The 19806-nt window shown below is 44.8% G+C and overlaps 3 protein-coding genes and 1 non-coding gene across 4 annotated transcripts; 1 reads left to right on the top strand and 3 right to left on the bottom strand.

The window, feature by feature from the left end:
* The first annotated feature begins 4595 nt into the window (after nucleotides 1-4595).
* LOC129617693 (U5 spliceosomal RNA) lies at nucleotides 4596-4702 on the top strand. The gene has a single exon (XR_008697726.1). It is a non-coding gene; the product is annotated as a U5 spliceosomal RNA (small nuclear RNA).
* Nucleotides 4703-12716: 8014 nt separating this feature from the next.
* Nucleotides 12717-14495, bottom strand: LOC129617690 (uncharacterized). The gene has a single exon (XM_055532804.1). The coding sequence runs from the start codon at nucleotides 14493-14495 to the stop codon at nucleotides 12717-12719; it is 1779 nt and encodes a 592-aa protein (XP_055388779.1).
* Nucleotides 14496-15151: 656 nt separating this feature from the next.
* On the bottom strand, nucleotides 15152-15796 carry LOC129617689 (uncharacterized). The gene has a single exon (XM_055532803.1). The coding sequence runs from the start codon at nucleotides 15794-15796 to the stop codon at nucleotides 15152-15154; it is 645 nt and encodes a 214-aa protein (XP_055388778.1).
* A 2508-nt stretch (nucleotides 15797-18304) lies between these two features.
* LOC129617691 (uncharacterized) lies at nucleotides 18305-18915 on the bottom strand (the record flags this gene model as incomplete). The annotated part of the gene is made up of 1 exon (XM_055532805.1): nucleotides 18305-18915. A coding segment is annotated over one exon (611 nt), but the record flags the coding sequence as incomplete, so codon positions are not given.
* Nucleotides 18916-19806: the final 891 nt, after the last annotated feature.

Below are 19806 nucleotides of genomic sequence, written 5' to 3'. Positions count from 1 at the left end.
AACCGGGCAGCCGAAGGAAGAACCAGCGGTGTCTTCAAAAAGAGAAGCAGGCAAAGGAATGGTACAGCAGGCCCCAACCCGGGCAGCCGTTGGATATGTATGAGGCAACTGTTATTTGGGTTCCTTATTTCTGAACTCTTCACGGAGTAGTCCTCTAGATCGCTCATTACCCAATCCCTTCTTCGATAAGAATTATCGTTGTGTGTTGTTCTGAGTGTTTTATTTCAACTGCTCACAAAGATGGAGTCATCTAGGAGAAGGGTTTACAGCAGACTGTCTTCCGTTTATACACGGAAAAGGAGAACAGGAAGATGGAGTCAACGCTCTCGAGATAGTGAGGGAGAAGCGTATGATAGGCGTCAAGACTTGCCATTTCTGGTAAGAAGTATCGTGAAGGACGAATTGGAGTTGTTCAAATTGCAACACGGGCTCCATGGACAGATAACAGATCTTCTTGTTTGCATGAGAAAGACAGAAGCTATACTGAACAAACTCTCGGATAACAACTACATGATTGTCCGAGCTCCCAAATTCAGAAAAAGAGTCAGATTGCTGGGAAAGACCTCGAGGAGCAGTCATCGAATCCGCTTGACAGCTTCGGCTCCAGAGATCAATTCTGTGAAGAGTGGAAGAAGTTGGGTTAAAAAATCTCAAAGATCATTTAAACAGGCCATTGACAATATTATACCAGATCAAGATTCCAGCGAATGTTGTGCAGAAAATATTTCCGTCTTTCCTGTTGAGAACGTCAAATGTCAAATTCCATCTGCAACTCTCAATTCTAACCCTCTGACTCAATCATCTTCTCAAAGCATCAACATAACAGGAACATCCACAGCTCATACCGACAAGAACGAGCCTCCAAACGTCAACCCCCCAACTCAACCATTTTGTCAGAGTGCCGTCAATACAACATCCACAGCTAAGAAGAACAAGAAATCCACACCTCCAAACGTCAACCCCCCAACTCAACCATCTTGTCAGAGTGCCGTCAATACAACATCCACAGCTAAGAAGAACAAGGAAGCCACACTTCCAAACGTCAACCCACCAACTCAACCATCTTGTCAGAGTGCCGTCAATACAACATCCACAGCTAAGAAGAACAAGAAATCCACACCTCCAAACGTCAACCCCCCAAACTCAACCATCTTGTCAGAGTGCCGTCAATACAACATCCACAGCTAAGAAGAACAAGAAATCCACACCTCCAAACGTCAACCCCCCAACTCAACCATCTTGTCAGAGTGCCGTCAATACAACATCCACAGCTAAGAAGAACAAGAAATCGACACCTCCAAACGTCAACCCCCCCAACTCAACCATCTTGTCAGAGTGCCGTCAATACAACATCCACAGCTAAGAAGAACAAGAAATCCACACCTCCAAACGTCAACCCCCCAACTCAACCATCTTGTCAGAGTGCCGTCAATACAACATCCACAGCTAAGAAGAACAAGGAAGCCACACTTCCAAACGTCAACCCACCAACTCAACCATCTTGTCAGAGTGCCGTCAATACAACATCCACAGCTAAGAAGAACAAGAAATCCACACCTCCAAACGTCAACCCCCCCAACTCAACCATCTTGTCAGAGTGCCGTCAATACAACATCCACAGCTAAGAAGAACAAGAAATCCACACCTCCAAACGTCAACCCCCCAACTCAACCATCTTGTCAGAGTGCCGTCAATACAACATCCACAGCTAAAAAGAACAAGAAATCCACACCTCCAAACGTCAACCCCCCAACTCAACCATCTTGTCAGAGTGCCGTCAATACAACATCTACAGCTAAGAAGAACAAGGAAGCCACACCTCCAAACGTCAACCCCCCAACTCAACCATCTTGTCAGAGTGCCGTCAATACAACATCCACAGCTAAGAAGAACAAGAAATCCACACCTCCAAACGTCAACCCCCCAACTCAACCATCTTGTCAGAGTGCCGTCAATACAACATCCACAGCTAAGAAGAACAAGAAATCCACACCTCCAAACGTCAACCCCCCAACTCAACCATCTTGTCAGAGTGCCGTCAATACAACATCCACAGCTAAAGAGAACAAGAAATCCACACCTCCAAACGTCAACCCCCCAACTCAACCATCTTGTCAGAGTGCCGTCAAAACAACATCCACAGCTAAGAAGAACAAGGAAGCCACACTTCCAAACGTCAACCCCCCAACTCAACCCTCTTCTGCTACTCTGAGAAGAAGAAGGAGAAGAAGAAGAAGAAGGAGAAGAAGAAGAAGAGAGAGTCAATGCAGCGACAACCACACCACGAGCTCACAAGAACAAGAATTCCACAGTAGCCAATCCACTTGAATCATCTTCGCCAAGCATCAATACAACAACATCCTCAGCTCATACAAGAACGACTCAATCATCGTCACAAAGTCACCATGTTTCATTCTTGCGCCTCGTGGCGTCAGTTGCTATAGAATGAATGCGTTTCCTGTGAATAGTACTTCAAACAAAACAAATGGCAATCGGACGTGTTGTAGCATTTAATGGTTTCGTTAAACCTGGAATTGGATTACCCAGAGATTCCCCAAAAACCATCGAAGAAACAGAATTCTGACTTGAGTTTTGGATCGATGAGAATCTCTGTGTTGTAGAATTTGGATTTCATCTCTGTTGTAGAACACTTGTGTTTAAGATTCCTCTATTGTGGGCAGCCTTGAGCGCATCACCGCTTTTGGTTTAATGTGTAGAGATTGACGAAGATGCCTGATGATGTTTCAACAAATAGATTTCTGATCAATTTGTCGATTGGTGTTCTACACTCGTGTACTGGGCAAATAATAGTAGGTTACGTTAGGAGGTAGAGACTGGGTACATCGCGGAGTACTTGATTTTGGTGAAGTTATCTTAACAATGCAGACCCGCTATTTTTTTCAAAATGCCACAATGGAGCGAGCTGAGTGAGCGAGTCAGACTCTATTGAGGATCAGTTGTCACTTCCAGCTTCTCTAAGTCGAAGCTTCCGTATTTCCAAGCAGCCATGCTGCCACTATTCCCTCAAGGCGTCAGTGGCTCTTTGAGCGCCCACTCTAATTCTCTTGACTGCTCCGCCGACTCTCATTCTCCTGACGGTCCTTCTTCCTCAGACAAGGCTTCTACAAGTAGTTCCAGAAAGTTCGTGGCCATGCGTAGTCAAGACAACGGCTTTTTATGTGCTTCCAAAGAGAATGGCAAGACCTCTTCTTCCGTTTCGAAAGACAATCGCTCGAAAGTCAAGACCTCTTCTTCCGTTCTTTTTTCGTTTCAAGGAACGGCAAGACGTCTGAAGCCATTCGTTCGAAAGACAGGAAAAGGAAGAGTGTGCGAGACTGCCAAAGGAAAAGCGATTTTATTTTACGAAGACGGCCAATCCCTTTTCATCCCCAATGGTTGGTCAAAGGCAAGAAAGCCACCTCTTCGCCGGAAGATGAGATCTTTACTTCTCCGGACGGTAGGACTTGGTACATGGATCACAAAAGGACGAAGGGGTAGCTCTCCCTTTTCAAGCCCCACAATTTTTTCCAACAAGTCGCCAATCGTCAATGTACCCACCGTGCCTGAGATGTGACCACGTGTAGTCTGACCTTTTCGTTCTAGCATTTTTCTTTTACCGTTGACGTTTGTTGGTCTGAATATTTCCATAATCTTCACTAGTGTTTCAAATGCATAGATCGCATGAGTTTCCTGTCTTTTTCTTTATTGTTGGTTTTTCACGTTCGTTATAGAACGGAGGGGAATTCCAGGCCCACGATTGAAGAGCCAACAACACTTAGCCGATCGGCCAAGCGGCAAAAAAGGCGGCTTCTCAGGTGTGGTTCTCAGAAACACTCAATTTGGTTCATGAAGAGTAGAGAGCAGACGGACTTCAGTTGGATGTCATCCGCCGCATTAGTCGAATATTCAGCAATTTTCTGTTGCAGCAATCGTGTGGATAGAAAATCTTAAGATGGTTTCAGTCCGTAATTGAGCTGGTAAGGGGGGATACAGTCGAGGATGAGGTTTAGAGACCACTTGCCTCTTTGGCTCTAAAGCCAAAAAGAAGTTTGACTGACAGATGAGTCAAATGGTCATAGAATTTCTTTTGTTGAGGGACAACGTAGTCCATCAATACGTGCAGTATCCACAGTGGCAAATGCTTGCTTTCGAATCCAAGGAAAATTTGAAGCATCGAGCACTCACTTCCAAGTGGGAAAGCATCACGAGGTGCTCGACTGCATTGAATCGACTGCTGACTACTGAGTCTTAATGAACTGAAAGATTAAAGGGGGCGTTGTAGGCAACGTCTTCACCAGTTCGATGAATCGACCCATAGTATGTTCAAACCTGAAACAAAAGCTGCTTGAAAGCTGAAGGCAGTTAATTTTTAATTGCTGTTTTTACTGTCCCCCCTTTTATCACGTGACTCAAACACACACTTTGTCTTAACTTCCATCCAAGTCCTCCTTCGAGGTCAACTAAGGCAGGCTCCGCTGTGACTGGTCCAGAATTAGTATGCGAAAACCGTCAGAAAGGGCCATACATGAGTTAGAAGAAACTCCAGTTGGTGAAACGTGCCATATTGCCAGGAGCTCCAGGGTGTTCCATTAACTATATTCTGCAATCTTAACAAAGCATACGACTCTCTCGCCTTTTACTAGAGCGCCCTGTGTGGAGATTGTGTTGAAAGCTTGAATTTATTGGGGTGATTCGTCGCCTAACAGATTGGTTGGATTTGGTTTCATTGCATTTATATACATACAACGGCACAGCTGCAGTTTGTCAGCAGATCTTCAAGATTAGGGCAAACAAGCTACAACGTGGCGCCTTCCTCTATTACAAATTGTTTCATTGTAAATTATTACACTGGTTTGTCTTATGGAGTATCCAAATGGTTTCTCTGTGAGAACAAAAGATGATACAAAAGAGGAATACGACAATCTTCGTACTTGTCTTCTCCACATTTGAGCATACTGACCATTGGGGATGGTCAACAATTCGTCGTGAGTTCCAAATTCCTGCATAAAATATGGATTGATGAAACACCATTTGAGTGAACATACCTCAACTCTTCCCTTGTTCAAAAAATAGATGCGGTCTGAGTCAAGAATTGTGGATAATCGATGGGCAATGACGAGGCTTGTCCTTCCGGTGGTCATAGCCTGGTCAAAGAACAATGATGAGGATGTTCCAAGTGCAACAGTTTCCTGTTTACTTTGAACGCATTCAAAACGTCATGTTCCGTTGAAGAATCTAATGCGGAAGTCGCCTCATCGAGAATGACAACTTTCGGATTTCTGGAACAATAAGAAACATCCGCTACTGAGATTGGCTTAACGAAAAGACTCTACCTCAGTAAACATCTACCAATTCCGACACGTTGCTTCTCTCCGCCTGAGAGCTTCAGTCCGCGCTCCCCAACGATCGTGTCAAATCCCTGAAACCACAAGAAGTGAGAGGATGGAGACTGAAGTTTTCAGAACAAATAAGGAGAAGGTCGGATGCGTATTCAAGTGTTGTAATGGCATGCTCGCATACATTGGGAAAGTTGTTCATAACAACATGATACAACTGCGCCGCTTTAGCAGCTTCGATGACTTCATTATATGTCGCTTCAGTTTTTCCATATTGCAAATTATAGAAGATTGATTCATTGAACAAAACAATATCTTGAGGAACAACGCCGATGTGTTGCCTGATCAATGCAAGCCTCTGAACAGAACTTCTTGGAGTTCTTTCACCTGAATGATAAAAGATCTAATGTCCTCAAATCTTGTCCATCAAAGCAGATTCTTCCCGATACAGGGTCGTAGAGACGATACAACATTTTCACAAGAGATGTTTTTCCGGATCCCGAAGGACCAACAACACCAACTTTCCATCCTGGCTGAATTTCCAAATTCAAACCTAGAATCAAAAGACAATAACCATTATGTTGTAGATGCGTCGTATGTTAACTAACCGGAGAAGATCGGGATAGGAGCGGAGTGTTTGCGGCTTCCCTCTTTTTTATCTTTGTCCAGCTTCACGTCTTGTAACGTCTCGAATTGAGAACGATACTCAAAGGAAACATCTTCAAACTTGATCAAGCCGCCATTTCTATTGAGAACTCACAGAACTTCTGTGAATGGATTCTTGGCTCTTGATCAAAACATACTTGAACTCAAACTGCTGAGCACTTGGGGGTGAAGTGCATTTTGGTTGCAGTGACAGAAGACTGTGGAGCTGAAAAGGATGAAAGGAGCGGGTAAGAAAAAATCCTTCCATGGACGAGAGAGAACTCGAATCCACTACCAGCACCACAAGCACAACTTCTACTACCAGCACCACAAGCACAACTTCTACTACGAGCACCACAAGCACAACTTCTACTACGAGCACCACAAGCACAACTTCTACTACGAGCACCACAAGCACAACTTCTACTACGAGCACCACAAGCACAACTCGAATTCACGCGCTGATACCTTTTCAAGATCGATGAGATTCAATTTGGTTTCACGATAAACAGATCCAATCATGTTCAGGGGGATTGCTAACTGAAAAAGTAAAGATGTAACGAACGCCATGTGACCTTGAAGGAGAAAGACGGAATGAGTTGAGCGCGTGTCAGGAGTTCCCTCACCAACGGGAACAACTCCAGCAGAGATTTGCAAAGCAGTAGCAACCATCGCAGCAAAAAGTCCCAGATTGAAGATTGTTTGTTGACCGAAGTTGAGAAATGCAAGAGATCTAGCAACCTGTCAAAAGCTGATGATATGAAGGGTGCAACTTGCATGAAGACCATATGAGTAAAGAATGCATGTATGAAGAGTGCTCGGGAGTTGTGGCCATGCCAACTGCTAAGGAATATTCACGAGTAAGATTGATAGACAATAATTGCGACTGCAGCTACATGAATGGGCGATCAACTCACTCTTATGTTTGCTTCTTGAAATTGATTCTGAAAATCTTGATATCTCTCCAATTCGAAACACTCGTTTGTAAAAAATCTGGCAAAAAGGAATTCAATCAGTGGGATAAATAATTGACTTTCTATCCGATAAGATGGAAACACTTGTTCCAATTAGTTCACCTCACAGCTTCGGCGTTTGTCAATGAGTCTGTCATCACTCCAGCAGCTTTTTGTTCAGCTCGATTCATATCCTTCCTGTATTCTGTTCTCCTTGCAGTCACTCGCATCGTAAATGCAACATACGCCACCATCGTGAGAGTCGTGATTCCTAGAACACTTTCGTCCAAAAAGACAAGCACTCTGTTGAACATTACCTGCAACCTCTGGACCCAATTTCCAAGCTAATAACGACAACACGAGACTGAATTCCAATAGAGTAGGAATGACTTGGAACAGCATCATATTCAGTAATTGGGTGATCGAACGTATTCCGCTGATAGAAAAGGAAAGAAACACTCAGAGATACTTCTACAATTGCTTTTCTCAATCACTTCAAAGAGAACATACCGTGAGAGGATAGTTGTCAACTCTCCAGATTTCGATAGAAGAATAAAATCAAGGTCTGGCAAAGAAGAAGGCATCACTAAAACTCGACTCTATGGATGGTGTGTCGATCCTTGCGTTGATTCGATCAACTAACGGAACTCAATCGAGACGATGTTTAAACAAAGATTTTACCTAACTGGTGAAGATGGGCGAATGTTTGACATGAAATGCTATTGCATGCGGAGTGAGAAACCTTGATTACAAAAAGAAACCAGATTGCGATGCTCTTCCAAACTGCGTATGAATCGAGTGAATGAAGCCACGCAACGCAGGAGAGACTCAGGTGTGTCAACAAACCTTGCTGAAGATTGCGTTGCGCAATTCATTAAAGCCAGAACTCGCAACTCGAGCCAAAGCATAACCTGAGACTAATGCTGAAAGAAAAAACAGAAACAACTAATTTTCAGGTGACTCTGAGTAGCCAACCTATTGGTATTGAGGCATCAGCCATTAGAAGAGTAGAGAGTGATTCGCCAGCAGCACTGGATTGGAATTCTGCTGAACAGTGCGTCATTGAATCTATGAGCTTTCCCAACAAAAGAGGGGCTTCAATTGTTGCTAATTTGCCAAGAACTAAACATCCAAAAGCCCCAATAACTCGACGACGACAATTTCTACGAGGGTTGGATCAGATAATTCGCTCGACGTCATCTTAGGCACTGCGTACTTGTCAGTGGACCACAAAAACGGCGCCAAGCGACCAAGAGCGGAATTCCCGAATCGATTCGTTTGCGATGGAATATTATTGCGTTGCTTGTTCGTTGTCCCAATTGTAAAGGCACGCACAAACACATTTCCATGATTATGACGTCCGAAGTTGTGACCACATAGGGTCCATATGACTGTTGGCCTTTTGGATTGCTTGAAACTTAATCGCAATCCTCTTGTGAAAATCATACGTACAGTCAAAGGTACTGTCACCTGGAGGACCTTTACCATGGATTCTTCATCAGAGGGCGCCGAGGGAACAGCTCAGCTACAACAAGGCCTCCAGATGCTACAGGCGGTAAGAGCAAAAGGGTCAAGCTTGCCGACTTTTTACGAACATGTTGATTTGTGCAGATAGCAGAAGGCCACAAGCAGATAGTCGAAATCACTGGTTGCTGTTTTGAGCGTTGCGTTAGTTACCCCGGTGAGAAGTGGCCTTTGTCGAGTTCTTCACAGTCTCATCGTCATAGAGCCGGTTAGAAATCGTTATCTTGATCAGGAAAAACACTGGCGTCAAAAGAACAAACGTGCTTGTGGAATTGTGCTCAGGTAAATGTCATTCATTAATCCATCCACCTCCATGTTTCTCAAGAGATTCGCTGAAACGTCCTTTTTCATCAAAAACCGTTCGATCGAGAGACTCAAAAGCGGTGAACTCGCAGCCTCGGGTTCTTTGTCCTAACTGGTAAAGAATACCTGATCATCGCCAGGCTGCCTTCTGTGATCCCAAGTTCATTTGTGTTTCGTGATCATCGCAAGAACCACTGGGTTGCCACTCGTGATTTCATTTTGTCAAATTGTGACAGTGATTGATGACAATGGGACACAGTGACACTCAAAGTGGGTAACTCACATTGAACACGCAACAATTTTCGAATGAAATTGGACTATTCAGAGGTCTACTGGTCCTGTTCCAGAAATGCTAAAGATATATGGAGTAGGAAGGGGGCGTGGACGGACTCCAGAGTCGAATGCCGCTTCGAATGGAGATTCTAAAACTCCTGAAGAAGAAGGCCCCCGAAAGACTCCGGGAGAGATTCGGATGCAAAAAGGTTGTTCATCAATATTCCCTTCTTATCTCATCTGTGCGCCTCAGAACTTGATGATTTAGAGCTTCCACCAGGTTTCTCAATTCAGTTTCCGGATAAAAACGATCTCATGAAGTTTGAACTTCTCGTTCATCCAAGTTCGGGATATTGGAGTGTATGGAATTCCAATGTCGTCTCGCAATCTAACATTTTTTACTCAGACTGGGAAGTTCAAGTTTAGTGTTGTCGTTCCCGTCGGATACCCACACGACGCCCCCAAGGTCAAGTGCGAAACAAAGGTATAGATTAATGGAATATCAATGATTTGAAGAGGATCAATCTCTAGAGCTTTGATCCTGAGAGATAGTCAAAAGAATGATCGAGTGATATAACCAGGGATAGATGATGTACAGATGCCATCGTTCTCCATTACTGTTGTGGAGCGTCATTCTCTCATTGTAGGTTTTCCATCCCAACATCGATACGACGGGGAACGTGTGTTTGAATATTTTGAGGGAAGATTGGAAGCCCGTGCTTTCGCTTGGGAGCATCTTCTATGGAATTTTACATCTTTTTTTGGTGAGAAATGTCGCAGCAATAGAACATAGTTTAGCTCGAAACTGTTCTGCTTCTTAGGAGCCAAACCCTGGGGATCCATTAAACCAAGGTCAGCGATACTTACAATGGATGATCCTTAGAATGGATGATATTTAGAATGGAGAATTTGACTGAGCTTTCTTTCGTCACTTCAGAAGCAGCAGAGATGCTGGCGAATCAAAAATCGAAATTTCAATCGCAAGTTCGTGATTGGATTAGGATGCATGCAATGGACTAGTGATTGTGATTCCCTTTTTGATCCTGAATATTTGAAAACTTTCCATGGATTACTGCAATTCATCAAACTAGCTTCGAAGGATGGGATTAGACACGGCAGAATGGTGACTCTTGTTGTTCGCAAACCCCGTTTGAGGACAAGAGGTTCAATTGTATCGTCTATGAACGATTACAAGATCTTCGAAGAATTCGACTCCGAACAATATCATCGTGGGGAAGAAAAGCTCTTGGGCGGGTGGAGTTGTTGCTGGTGTAGTTGCATGATGTCTAGTTCATTATGATACTGACTTCACCTCATGCTATAATGTCTCAACTGACTTCCAAAGGGGGGCGTGTATACATATGATACCAACGACTCCCAGCAAACATGAAATGTACGACTTTCATTATCCTTACAAACTTCAACATTCTGCACTTTTCTCATAAGACATGCATCCGACTGATAACTGAGTTGGTGGCTCTGGATTTTTATCGCTGGATAATGAAATCTCTGGCGAAGAATCAAAATGCAGCGAGTGAATATCGCGAAAAAAACATCGCTGATGTTAAATCTACAGTAAAAAATATCGGTGATATTGAATCTGAATAAAATGATTTTTTTCTAGACCTCAAGTGGAATCGTTAGTCTCTGATGTTTCGTCTTGTATTGTTGTTGTTGGTGGCGTTGTTGTCTTTTCAGTGGCACAGCGACAGAAGTGTAGGCACTTCCAATCTTGTCCGAAACCGCAATTCTGCTTGCAATGCCTTTCTTCAGGATGTCCAGGAGTTATTGCCTCACAGGGATATCGACAAGTTGGACCGCAGGGTTCGTTACTCTCTGATGTTTCGTCTTGTATTGTTGTTGTTGGTGGCGTTGTTGTCTTTTCAGTGGCACAGCGACAGAATTTGAGGCACTTCCAATCTTGTCCGAAACCGCAATTCTGCTTGCAATGCCTTTCTTCAGGATGTCCAGGAGTTATTGCCTCACAGGGATATCGACAAGTTGGACCGCAGGGTTCGTTCCTCTCTGATGTTTCGTCTTGTATTGTTGTTGTTGGTGGCGTTGTTGTCTTTTCGGTGGCACAGCGACAGAATTTGCGGCACTTCCAATCTTGTCCGAAACCGCAATTCTGCTTGCAATGCCTTTCTTCAGGATGTCCAGGAGTTATTGCCTCACAGGGATATCGACAAGTTGGACCGCAGGGTTCGTTACTCTCTGATGTTTCGTCTTGTATTGTTGTTGTTGGTGGCGTTGTTGTCTTTTCGGTGGCACAGCGACAGAATTTGCGGCACTTCCAATCTTGTCCGAAACCGCAATTCTGCTTGCAATGCCTTTCTTCAGGATGTCCAGGAGTTATTGCCTCACAGGGATATCGACAAGTTGGACCGCAGGGTTCGTTAGTCTCTGATGTTTCGTCTTGTATTGTTGTTGTTGGTGGCGTTGTTGTCTTTTCAGTGGCACAGCGACAGAAGTGTAGGCACTTCCAATCTTGTCCGAAACCGCAATTCTGCTTGCAATGCCTTTCTTCAGGATGTCCAGGAGTTATTGCCTCACAGGGATATCGACAAGTTGGACCGCAGGGTTCGTTACTCTCTGATGTTTCGTCTTGTATTGTTGTTGTTGGTGGCGTTGTTGTCTTTTCGGTGGCACAGCGACAGAATTTGCGGCACTTCCAATCTTGTCCGAAACCGCAATTCTGCTTGCAATGCCTTTCTTCAGGATGTCCAGGAGTTATTGCCTCACAGGGATATCGACAAGTTGGACCGCAGGGTTCGTTAGTCTCTGATGTTTCGTCTTGTATTGTTGTTGTTGGTGGCGTTGTTGTCTTTTCAGTGGCACAGCGACAGAAGTGTAGGCACTTCCAATCTTGTCCGAAACCGCAATTCTGCTTGCAATGCCTTTCTTCAGGATGTCCAGGAGTTATTGCCTCACAGGGATATCGACAAGTTGGACCGCAGGGATCTGCTGAGCCAGCAATTACCAAACAAGCAAAGACTGCGAGAAGAAATTTATAATTTACAAAAATCATGCTGAGGAATTGATGTGATTGCGTTCCAAAGGGGGGCGTGTATGAGACACATGCGTGTCTGGTGTTACATGCATACGTCTCCAGAATTCATCACCAACCGTGGTGACCAACTAGGGACAATTAAACCCAAGTGAACTGATGTGAGAAGATGCCGCTTCTAGCATCCTACGCCAAGTCCTCCAAGGCCTGATGGCTCCTCTGCTTCTGGAGGCTTTCCGAGCTTCCAAGCCATCATCTGTAGATCGCTTATTTTGTTTGTTTCTCAGATGAAGAATACGAAGAAGGTTAAGATGCGTGGAAAAGAACCTCAGCAGGGATCGAGGACTTCAAGTAGTTTGTCATGCATTCTCCGAGACGGAGGCACACTAGTGGCACAAACGAGACCCCGTGGGGTGATACGCGTGTATACATGTGATACCAGACATGCATACGCCTCCTAACAAACATGAAATGTACAACTTTCGGTATCCTTAGCGGCACAAACTTCAACATTCTGAGTTGGTGGCTCTCAATTTTTATCGTTGGATAGTGAAATCTCTGGCGAAGAATTAAAATGCAGCGAGTGAATATCGCGAAAAAAACATCGCTGATGCTAAATCTACAGTAAAAAATATCGGTGAGATTGAATCTCAATAAAATGATTTTTTTCTATCCTCAAGTGGAATCGTTAGTCTCTGATGTTTCGTCTTGTATTGTTGTTGTTGGTGGCGTTGTTGTCTTTTCAGTGGCACAGCGACAGAATTTGAGGCACTTCCAATCTTGTCCGAAACCGCAATTCTGCTTGCAATGCCTTTCTTCAGGATGTCTAGGAGTTATTGCCTCACAGGGATATCGACAAGTTGGACCGCAGGGTTCGTTACTCTCTGATGTTTCGTCTTGTATTGTTGTTGTTGGTGGCGTTGTTGTCTTTTCGGTGGCACAGCGACAGAATTTGCGGCACTTCCAATCTTGTCCGAAACCGCAATTCTGCTTGCAATGCCTTTCTTCAGGATGTCCAGGAGTTATTGCCTCACAGGGATATCGACAAGTTGGACCGCAGGGTTCGTTACTCTCTGATGTTTCGTCTTGTATTGTTGTTGTTGGTGGCGTTGTTGTCTTTTCAGTGGCACAGCGACAGAAGTGTAGGCACTTCCAATCTTGTCCGAAACCGCAATTCTGCTTGCAATGCCTTTCTTCAGGATGTCCAGGAGTTATTGCCTCACAGGGATATCGACAAGTTGGACCGCAGGGTTCGTTAGTCTCTGATGTTTCGTCTTGTATTGTTGTTGTTGGTGGCGTTGTTGTCTTTTCAGTGGCACAGCGACAGAAGTGTAGGCACTTCCAATCTTGTCCGAAACCGCAATTCTGCTTGCAATGCCTTTCTTCAGGATGTCCAGGAGTTATTGCCTCACAGGGATATCGACAAGTTGGACCGCAGGGTTCGTTACTCTCTGATGTTTCGTCTTGTATTGTTGTTGTTGGTGGCGTTGTTGTCTTTTCGGTGGCACAGCGACAGAATTTGCGGCACTTCCAATCTTGTCCGAAACCGCAATTCTGCTTGCAATGCCTTTCTTCAGGATGTCTAGGAGTTATTGCCTCACAGGGATATCGACAAGTTGGACCGCAGGGTTCGTTACTCTCTGATGTTTCGTCTTGTATTGTTGTTGTTGGTGGCGTTGTTGTCTTTTCGGTGGCACAGCGACAGAATTTGCGGCACTTCCAATCTTGTCCGAAACCGCAATTCTGCTTGCAATGCCTTTCTTCAGGATGTCCAGGAGTTATTGCCTCACAGGGATATCGACAAGTTGGACCGCAGGGTTCGTTACTCTCTGATGTTTCGTCTTGTATTGTTGTTGTTGGTGGCGTTGTTGTCTTTTCAGTGGCACAGCGACAGAAGTGTAGGCACTTCCAATCTTGTCCGAAACCGCAATTCTGCTTGCAATGCCTTTCTTCAGGATGTCCAGGAGTTATTGCCTCACAGGGATATCGACAAGTTGGACCGCAGGGTTCGTTAGTCTCTGATGTTTCGTCTTGTATTGTTGTTGTTGGTGGCGTTGTTGTCTTTTCAGTGGCACAGCGACAGAAGTGTAGGCACTTCCAATCTTGTCCGAAACCGCAATTCTGCTTGCAATGCCTTTCTTCAGGATGTCCAGGAGTTATTGCCTCACAGGGATATCGACAAGTTGGACCGCAGGGTTCGTTACTCTCTGATGTTTCGTCTTGTATTGTTGTTGTTGGTGGCGTTGTTGTCTTTTCGGTGGCACAGCGACAGAATTTGCGGCACTTCCAATCTTGTCCGAAACCGCAATTCTGCTTGCAATGCCTTTCTTCAGGATGTCCAGGAGTTATTGCCTCACAGGGATATCGACAAGTTGGACCGCAGGGATCTGCTGAGCCAGCAATTACCAAACAAGCAAAGACTGCGAGAAGAAATTTATAATTTACAAAAATCATGCTGAGGAATTGATGTGATTGCGTTCCAAAGGGGGGCGTGTATGAGACACATGCGTGTCTGGTGTTACATGCATACGTCTCCAGAATTCATCACCAACCGTGGTGACCAACTAGGGACAATTAAACCCAAGTGAACTGATGTGAGAAGATGCCGATTCTAGCATCCTACGCCAAGTCCTCCAAGGCCTGATGGCTCCTCTGCTTCTGGAGGCTTTCCGAGCTTCCAAGCCATCATCTGTAGATCGCTTATTTTGTTTGTTTCTCAGATGAAGAATACGAAGAAGGTTAAGATGCGTGGAAAAGAACCTCAGCAGGGATCGAGGACTTCAAGTAGTTTGTCATGCATTCTCCGAGACGGAGGCACACTAGTGGCACAAACGAGACCCCGTGGGGTGATAACGCTTGTATACATGTGATACCAGACATGCATACGCCCCCTAACAAACATGAAATGTACAACTTTCGGTATCCTTAGCGGCACAAACTTCAACATTCTGAGTTGGTGGCTCTCAATTTTTATCGTTGGATAGTGAAATCTCTGGCGAAGAATTAAAATGCAGCGAGTGAATATCGCGAAAAAAACATCGCTGATGCTAAATCTACAGTAAAAAATATCGGTGAGATTGAATCTCAATAAAATGATTTTTTTCTATACCTCAAGTGGAATCGTTAGTCTCTGATGTTTCGTCTTGTATTGTTGTTGTTGGTGGCGTTGTTGTCTTTTCAGTGGCACAGCGACAGAATTTGAGGCACTTCCAATCTTGTCCGAAACCGCAATTCTGCTTGCAATGCCTTTCTTCAGGATGTCCAGGAGTTATTGCCTCACAGGGATATCGACAAGTTGGACCGCAGGGTTCGTTAGTCTCTGATGTTTCGTCTTGTATTGTTGTTGTTGGTGGCGTTGTTGTCTTTTCAGTGGCACAGCGACAGAAGTGTAGGCACTTCCAATCTTGTCCGAAACCGCAATTCTGCTTGCAATGCCTTTCTTCAGGATGTCCAGGAGTTATTGCCTCACAGGGATATCGACAAGTTGGACCGCAGGGTTCGTTACTCTCTGATGTTTCGTCTTGTATTGTTGTTGTTGGTGGCGTTGTTGTCTTTTCGGTGGCACAGCGACAGAATTTGCGGCACTTCCAATCTTGTCCGAAACCGCAATTCTGCTTGCAATGCCTTTCTTCAGGATGTCCAGGAGTTATTGCCTCACAGGGATATCGACAAGTTGGACCGCAGGGATCTGCTGAGCCAGCAATTACCAAACAAGCAAAGACTGCGAGAAGAAATTTATAATTTACAAAAATCATGCTGAGGAATTGATGTGATTGCGTTCCAAAGGGGGGCGTGTATGAGACACATGCGTGTCTGGTGTTACATGCATACGTCTCCAGAATTCATCACCAACCGTGGTGACCAACTAGGGACAATTAAACCCAAGTGAACTGATGTGAGAAGATGCCGATTCTAGCATCCTACGCCAAGTCCTCCAAGGCCTGATGGCTCCTCTGCTTCTGGAGGCTTTCCGAGCTTCCAAGCCATCATCTGTAGATCGCTTATTTTGTTTGTTTCTCAGATGAAGAATACGAAGAAGGTTAAGATGCGTGGAAAAGAACCTCAGCAGGGATCGAGGACTTCAAGTAGTTTGTCATGCATTCTCCGAGACGGAGGCACACTAGTGGCACAAACGAGACCCCGTGGGGTGATAACGCGTGTATACATGTGATACCAGACATGCATACGCCCCCTAACAAACATGAAATGTACAACTTTCGGTATCCTTAGCGGCACAAACTTCAACATTCTGAGTTGGTGGCTCTCAATTTTTATCGTTGGATAGTGAAATCTCTGGCGAAGAATTAAAATGCAGCGCGTGAATATCGCGAAAAAAACATCGCTGATGCTAAATCTACAGTAAAAAATATCGGTGAGATTGAATCTCAATAAAATGATTTTTTTCTATACCTCAAGTGGAATCGTTAGTCTCTGATGTTTCGTCTTGTATTGTTGTTGTTGGTGGCGTTGTTGTCTTTTCAGTGGCACAGCGACAGAATTTGCGGCACTTCCAATCTTGTCCGAAACCGCAATTCTGCTTGCAATGCCTTTCTTCAGGATGTCCAGGAGTTATTGCCTCACAGGGATATCGACAAGTTGGACCGCAGGGTTCGTTACTCTCTGATGTTTCGTCTTGTATTGTTGTTGTTGGTGGCGTTGTTGTCTTTTCGGTGGCACAGCGACAGAATTTGCGGCACTTCCAATCTTGTCCGAAACCGCAATTCTGCTTGCAATGCCTTTCTTCAGGATGTCCAGGAGTTATTGCCTCACAGGGATATCGACAAGTTGGACCGCAGGGTTCGTTAGTCTCTGATGTTTCGTCTTGTATTGTTGTTGTTGGTGGCGTTGTTGTCTTTTCAGTGGCACAGCGACAGAAGTGTAGGCACTTCCAATCTTGTCCGAAACCGCAATTCTGCTTGCAATGCCTTTCTTCAGGATGTCCAGGAGTTATTGCCTCACAGGGATATCGACAAGTTGGACCGCAGGGTTCGTTACTCTCTGATGTTTCGTCTTGTATTGTTGTTGTTGGTGGCGTTGTTGTCTTTTCGGTGGCACAGCGACAGAATTTGCGGCACTTCCAATCTTGTCCGAAACCGCAATTCTGCTTGCAATGCCTTTCTTCAGGATGTCCAGGAGTTATTGCCTCACAGGGATATCGACAAGTTGGACCGCAGGGTTCGTTAGTCTCTGATGTTTCGTCTTGTATTGTTGTTGTTGGTGGCGTTGTTGTCTTTTCGGTGGCACAGCGACAGAATTTGCGGCACTTCCAATCTTGTCCGAAACCGCAATTCTGCTTGCAATGCCTTTCTTCAGGATGTCCAGGAGTTATTGCCTCACAGGGATATCGACAAGCTGGACCGCAGGGTTCGTTACTCTCTGATGTTTCGTCTTGTATTGTTGTTGTTGGTGGCGTTGTTGTCTTTTCGGTGGCACAGCGACAGAATTTGCGGCACTTCCAATCTTGTCCGAAACCGCAATTCTGCTTGCAATGCCTTTCTTCAGGATGTCCAGGAGTTATTGCCTCACAGGGATATCGACAAGTTGGACCGCAGGGATCTGCTGAGCCAGCAATTACCAAACAAGCAAAGACTGCGAGAAGAAATTTATAATTTACAAAAATCATGCTGAGGAATTGATGTGATTGCGTTCCAAAGGGGGGCGTGTATGAGACACATGCGTGTCTGGTGTTACATGCATACGTCTCCAGAATTCATCACCAACCGTGGTGACCAACTAGGGACAATTAAACCCAAGTGAACTGATGTGAGAAGATGCCGCTTCTAGCATCCTACGCCAAGTCCTCCAAGGCCTGATGGCTCCTCTGCTTCTGGAGGCTTTTCGAGCTTCCAATCGCTTATTTTGTTTGTTTCTCAGATGAAGAATACGAAGAAGGTTAAGATGCGTGGAAAAGAACCTCAGCAGGGATCGAGGACTTCAAGTAGTTTGTCATGCATTCTCCGAGACGGAGGCACACTAGTGGCACAAACGAGACCCCGTGGGGTGATACGCGTGTATACATGTGATACCAGACATGCATACGCCTCCTAACAAACATGAAATGTACAACTTTCGGTATCCTTAGCGGCACAAACTTCAACATTCTGAGTTGGTGGCTCTCAATTTTTATCGTTGGATAGTGAAATCTCTGGCGAAGAATTAAAATGCACCGCGTGAATATCGCGAAAAAAACATCGCTGATGCTAAATCTACAGTAAAAAATATCGGTGAGATTGAATCTCAATAAAATGATTTTTTTCTATACCTCAAGTGGAATCGTTAGTCTCTGATGTTTCGTCTTGTATTGTTGTTGTTGGTGGCGTTGTTGTCTTTTCAGTGGCACAGCGACAGAATTTGAGGCACTTCCAATCTTGTCCGAAACCGCAATTCTGCTTGCAATGCCTTTCTTCAGGATGTCCAGGAGTTATTGCCTCACAGGGATATCGACAAGTTGGACCGCAGGGTTCGTTAGTCTCTGATGTTTCGTCTTGTATTGTTGTTGTTGGTGGCGTTGTTGTCTTTTCAGTGGCACAGCGACAGAAGTGGAGGCACTTCCAATCTTGTCCGAAACCGCAATTCTGCTTGCAATGCCTTTCTTCAGGATGTCCAGGAGTTATTGCCTCACAGGGATATCGACAAGTTGGACCGCAGGGTTCGTTACTCTCTGATGTTTCGTCTTGTATTGTTGTTGTTGGTGGCGTTGTTGTCTTTTCGGTGGCACAGCGACAGAATTTGAGGCAAATCCAATCTTGTCCGAAACCGCAATTCTGCTTGCAATACCTTTCTGAGACATGTCCAGGAATTTTTGATTCACAGGGATATCGACAAGTTGGACCGCAGGGATCTGCTGAGCCAGCAATTACCAAACAAGCAAAGACTGCGAGAAGAAATTTATAATTTACAAAAATCATGCTGAGGAATTGATGTGATTGCGTTTGCGTGTATGAGACACATGCGTGTCTGGTGTTACATGCATACGTCTCCAGAATTCATCACCAACCGTGGTGACCAACTAGGGACAATTAAACCCAAGTGAACTGATGTGAGAGGATGCCGCTTCTAGCATCCTACGCCAAGTCCTCCAAGGCCTGATGGCTCCTCTGCTTCTGGAGGCTTTCCGAGCTTCCAAGCCATCATCTGTAGATCGCTTATTTTGTTTGCTTCTCAGATGAAGAATACGAAGAAGGTCAAGATGCGTGGAAAAGAACCTCAGCAGCGATCGAGGACTTCAAGTAGTTTGTCATGCATTCTCCGAGACGGAGGCACACTAGTGGCACAAACGAGACCCCGTGGGGTGATACTCGTGTATACATGTGATACCAGACATGCATACGCCTCCTAACAAACATGAAATGTACAGCTTTCGGTATCCTTAGCGGCACAAACTTCAACATTCTGAGTTGGTGGCTCTCAATTTTTATCGTTGGATAGTGAAATCTCTGGCGAAGAATTAAAATGCAGCGAGTGAATATCGCGAAAAAAACATCGCTGATGCTAAATCTACAGTAAAAAATGTCGGTGAGATTGAATCTCAATAAAATGAGATTTTTCTATACCTCAAGTGGAATCGTCGTTAGTCTCTGATGTTTCGTCTTGTATTGTTGTTGTTGGTGGCGTTGTTGTCTTTTCGGTGGCACAGCGACAGAATTTGCGGCACTTCCAATCTTGTCCGAAACCGCAATTCTGCTTGCAATGCCTTTCTTCAGGATGTCCAGGAGTTATTGCCTCACAGGGATATCGATAAGTTGGACCGCAGGGTTCGTTACTC

The sequence above is a fragment of the Condylostylus longicornis genome, unplaced genomic scaffold (assembly GCF_029603195.1).
Source record: "Condylostylus longicornis isolate FDR11 unplaced genomic scaffold, ASM2960319v2 ptg000608l, whole genome shotgun sequence".
NCBI lineage: Eukaryota > Metazoa > Arthropoda > Insecta > Diptera > Dolichopodidae > Condylostylus > Condylostylus longicornis.
Note: the sequence above shows the minus strand (reverse complement) of the source record. Positions and strands in the feature narration are given on the sequence as shown.

Excerpts from the sequence above, each read along its gene's own strand:
- LOC129617690 (XM_055532804.1), bottom strand. The coding sequence starts at position 14,495 with ATGATTTTTGTAAATTATAAATTTCTTCTCGCAGTCTTTGCTTGTTTG.
- LOC129617689 (XM_055532803.1), bottom strand. The coding sequence starts at position 15,796 with ATGATTTTTGTAAATTATAAATTTCTTCTCGCAGTCTTTGCTTGTTTG.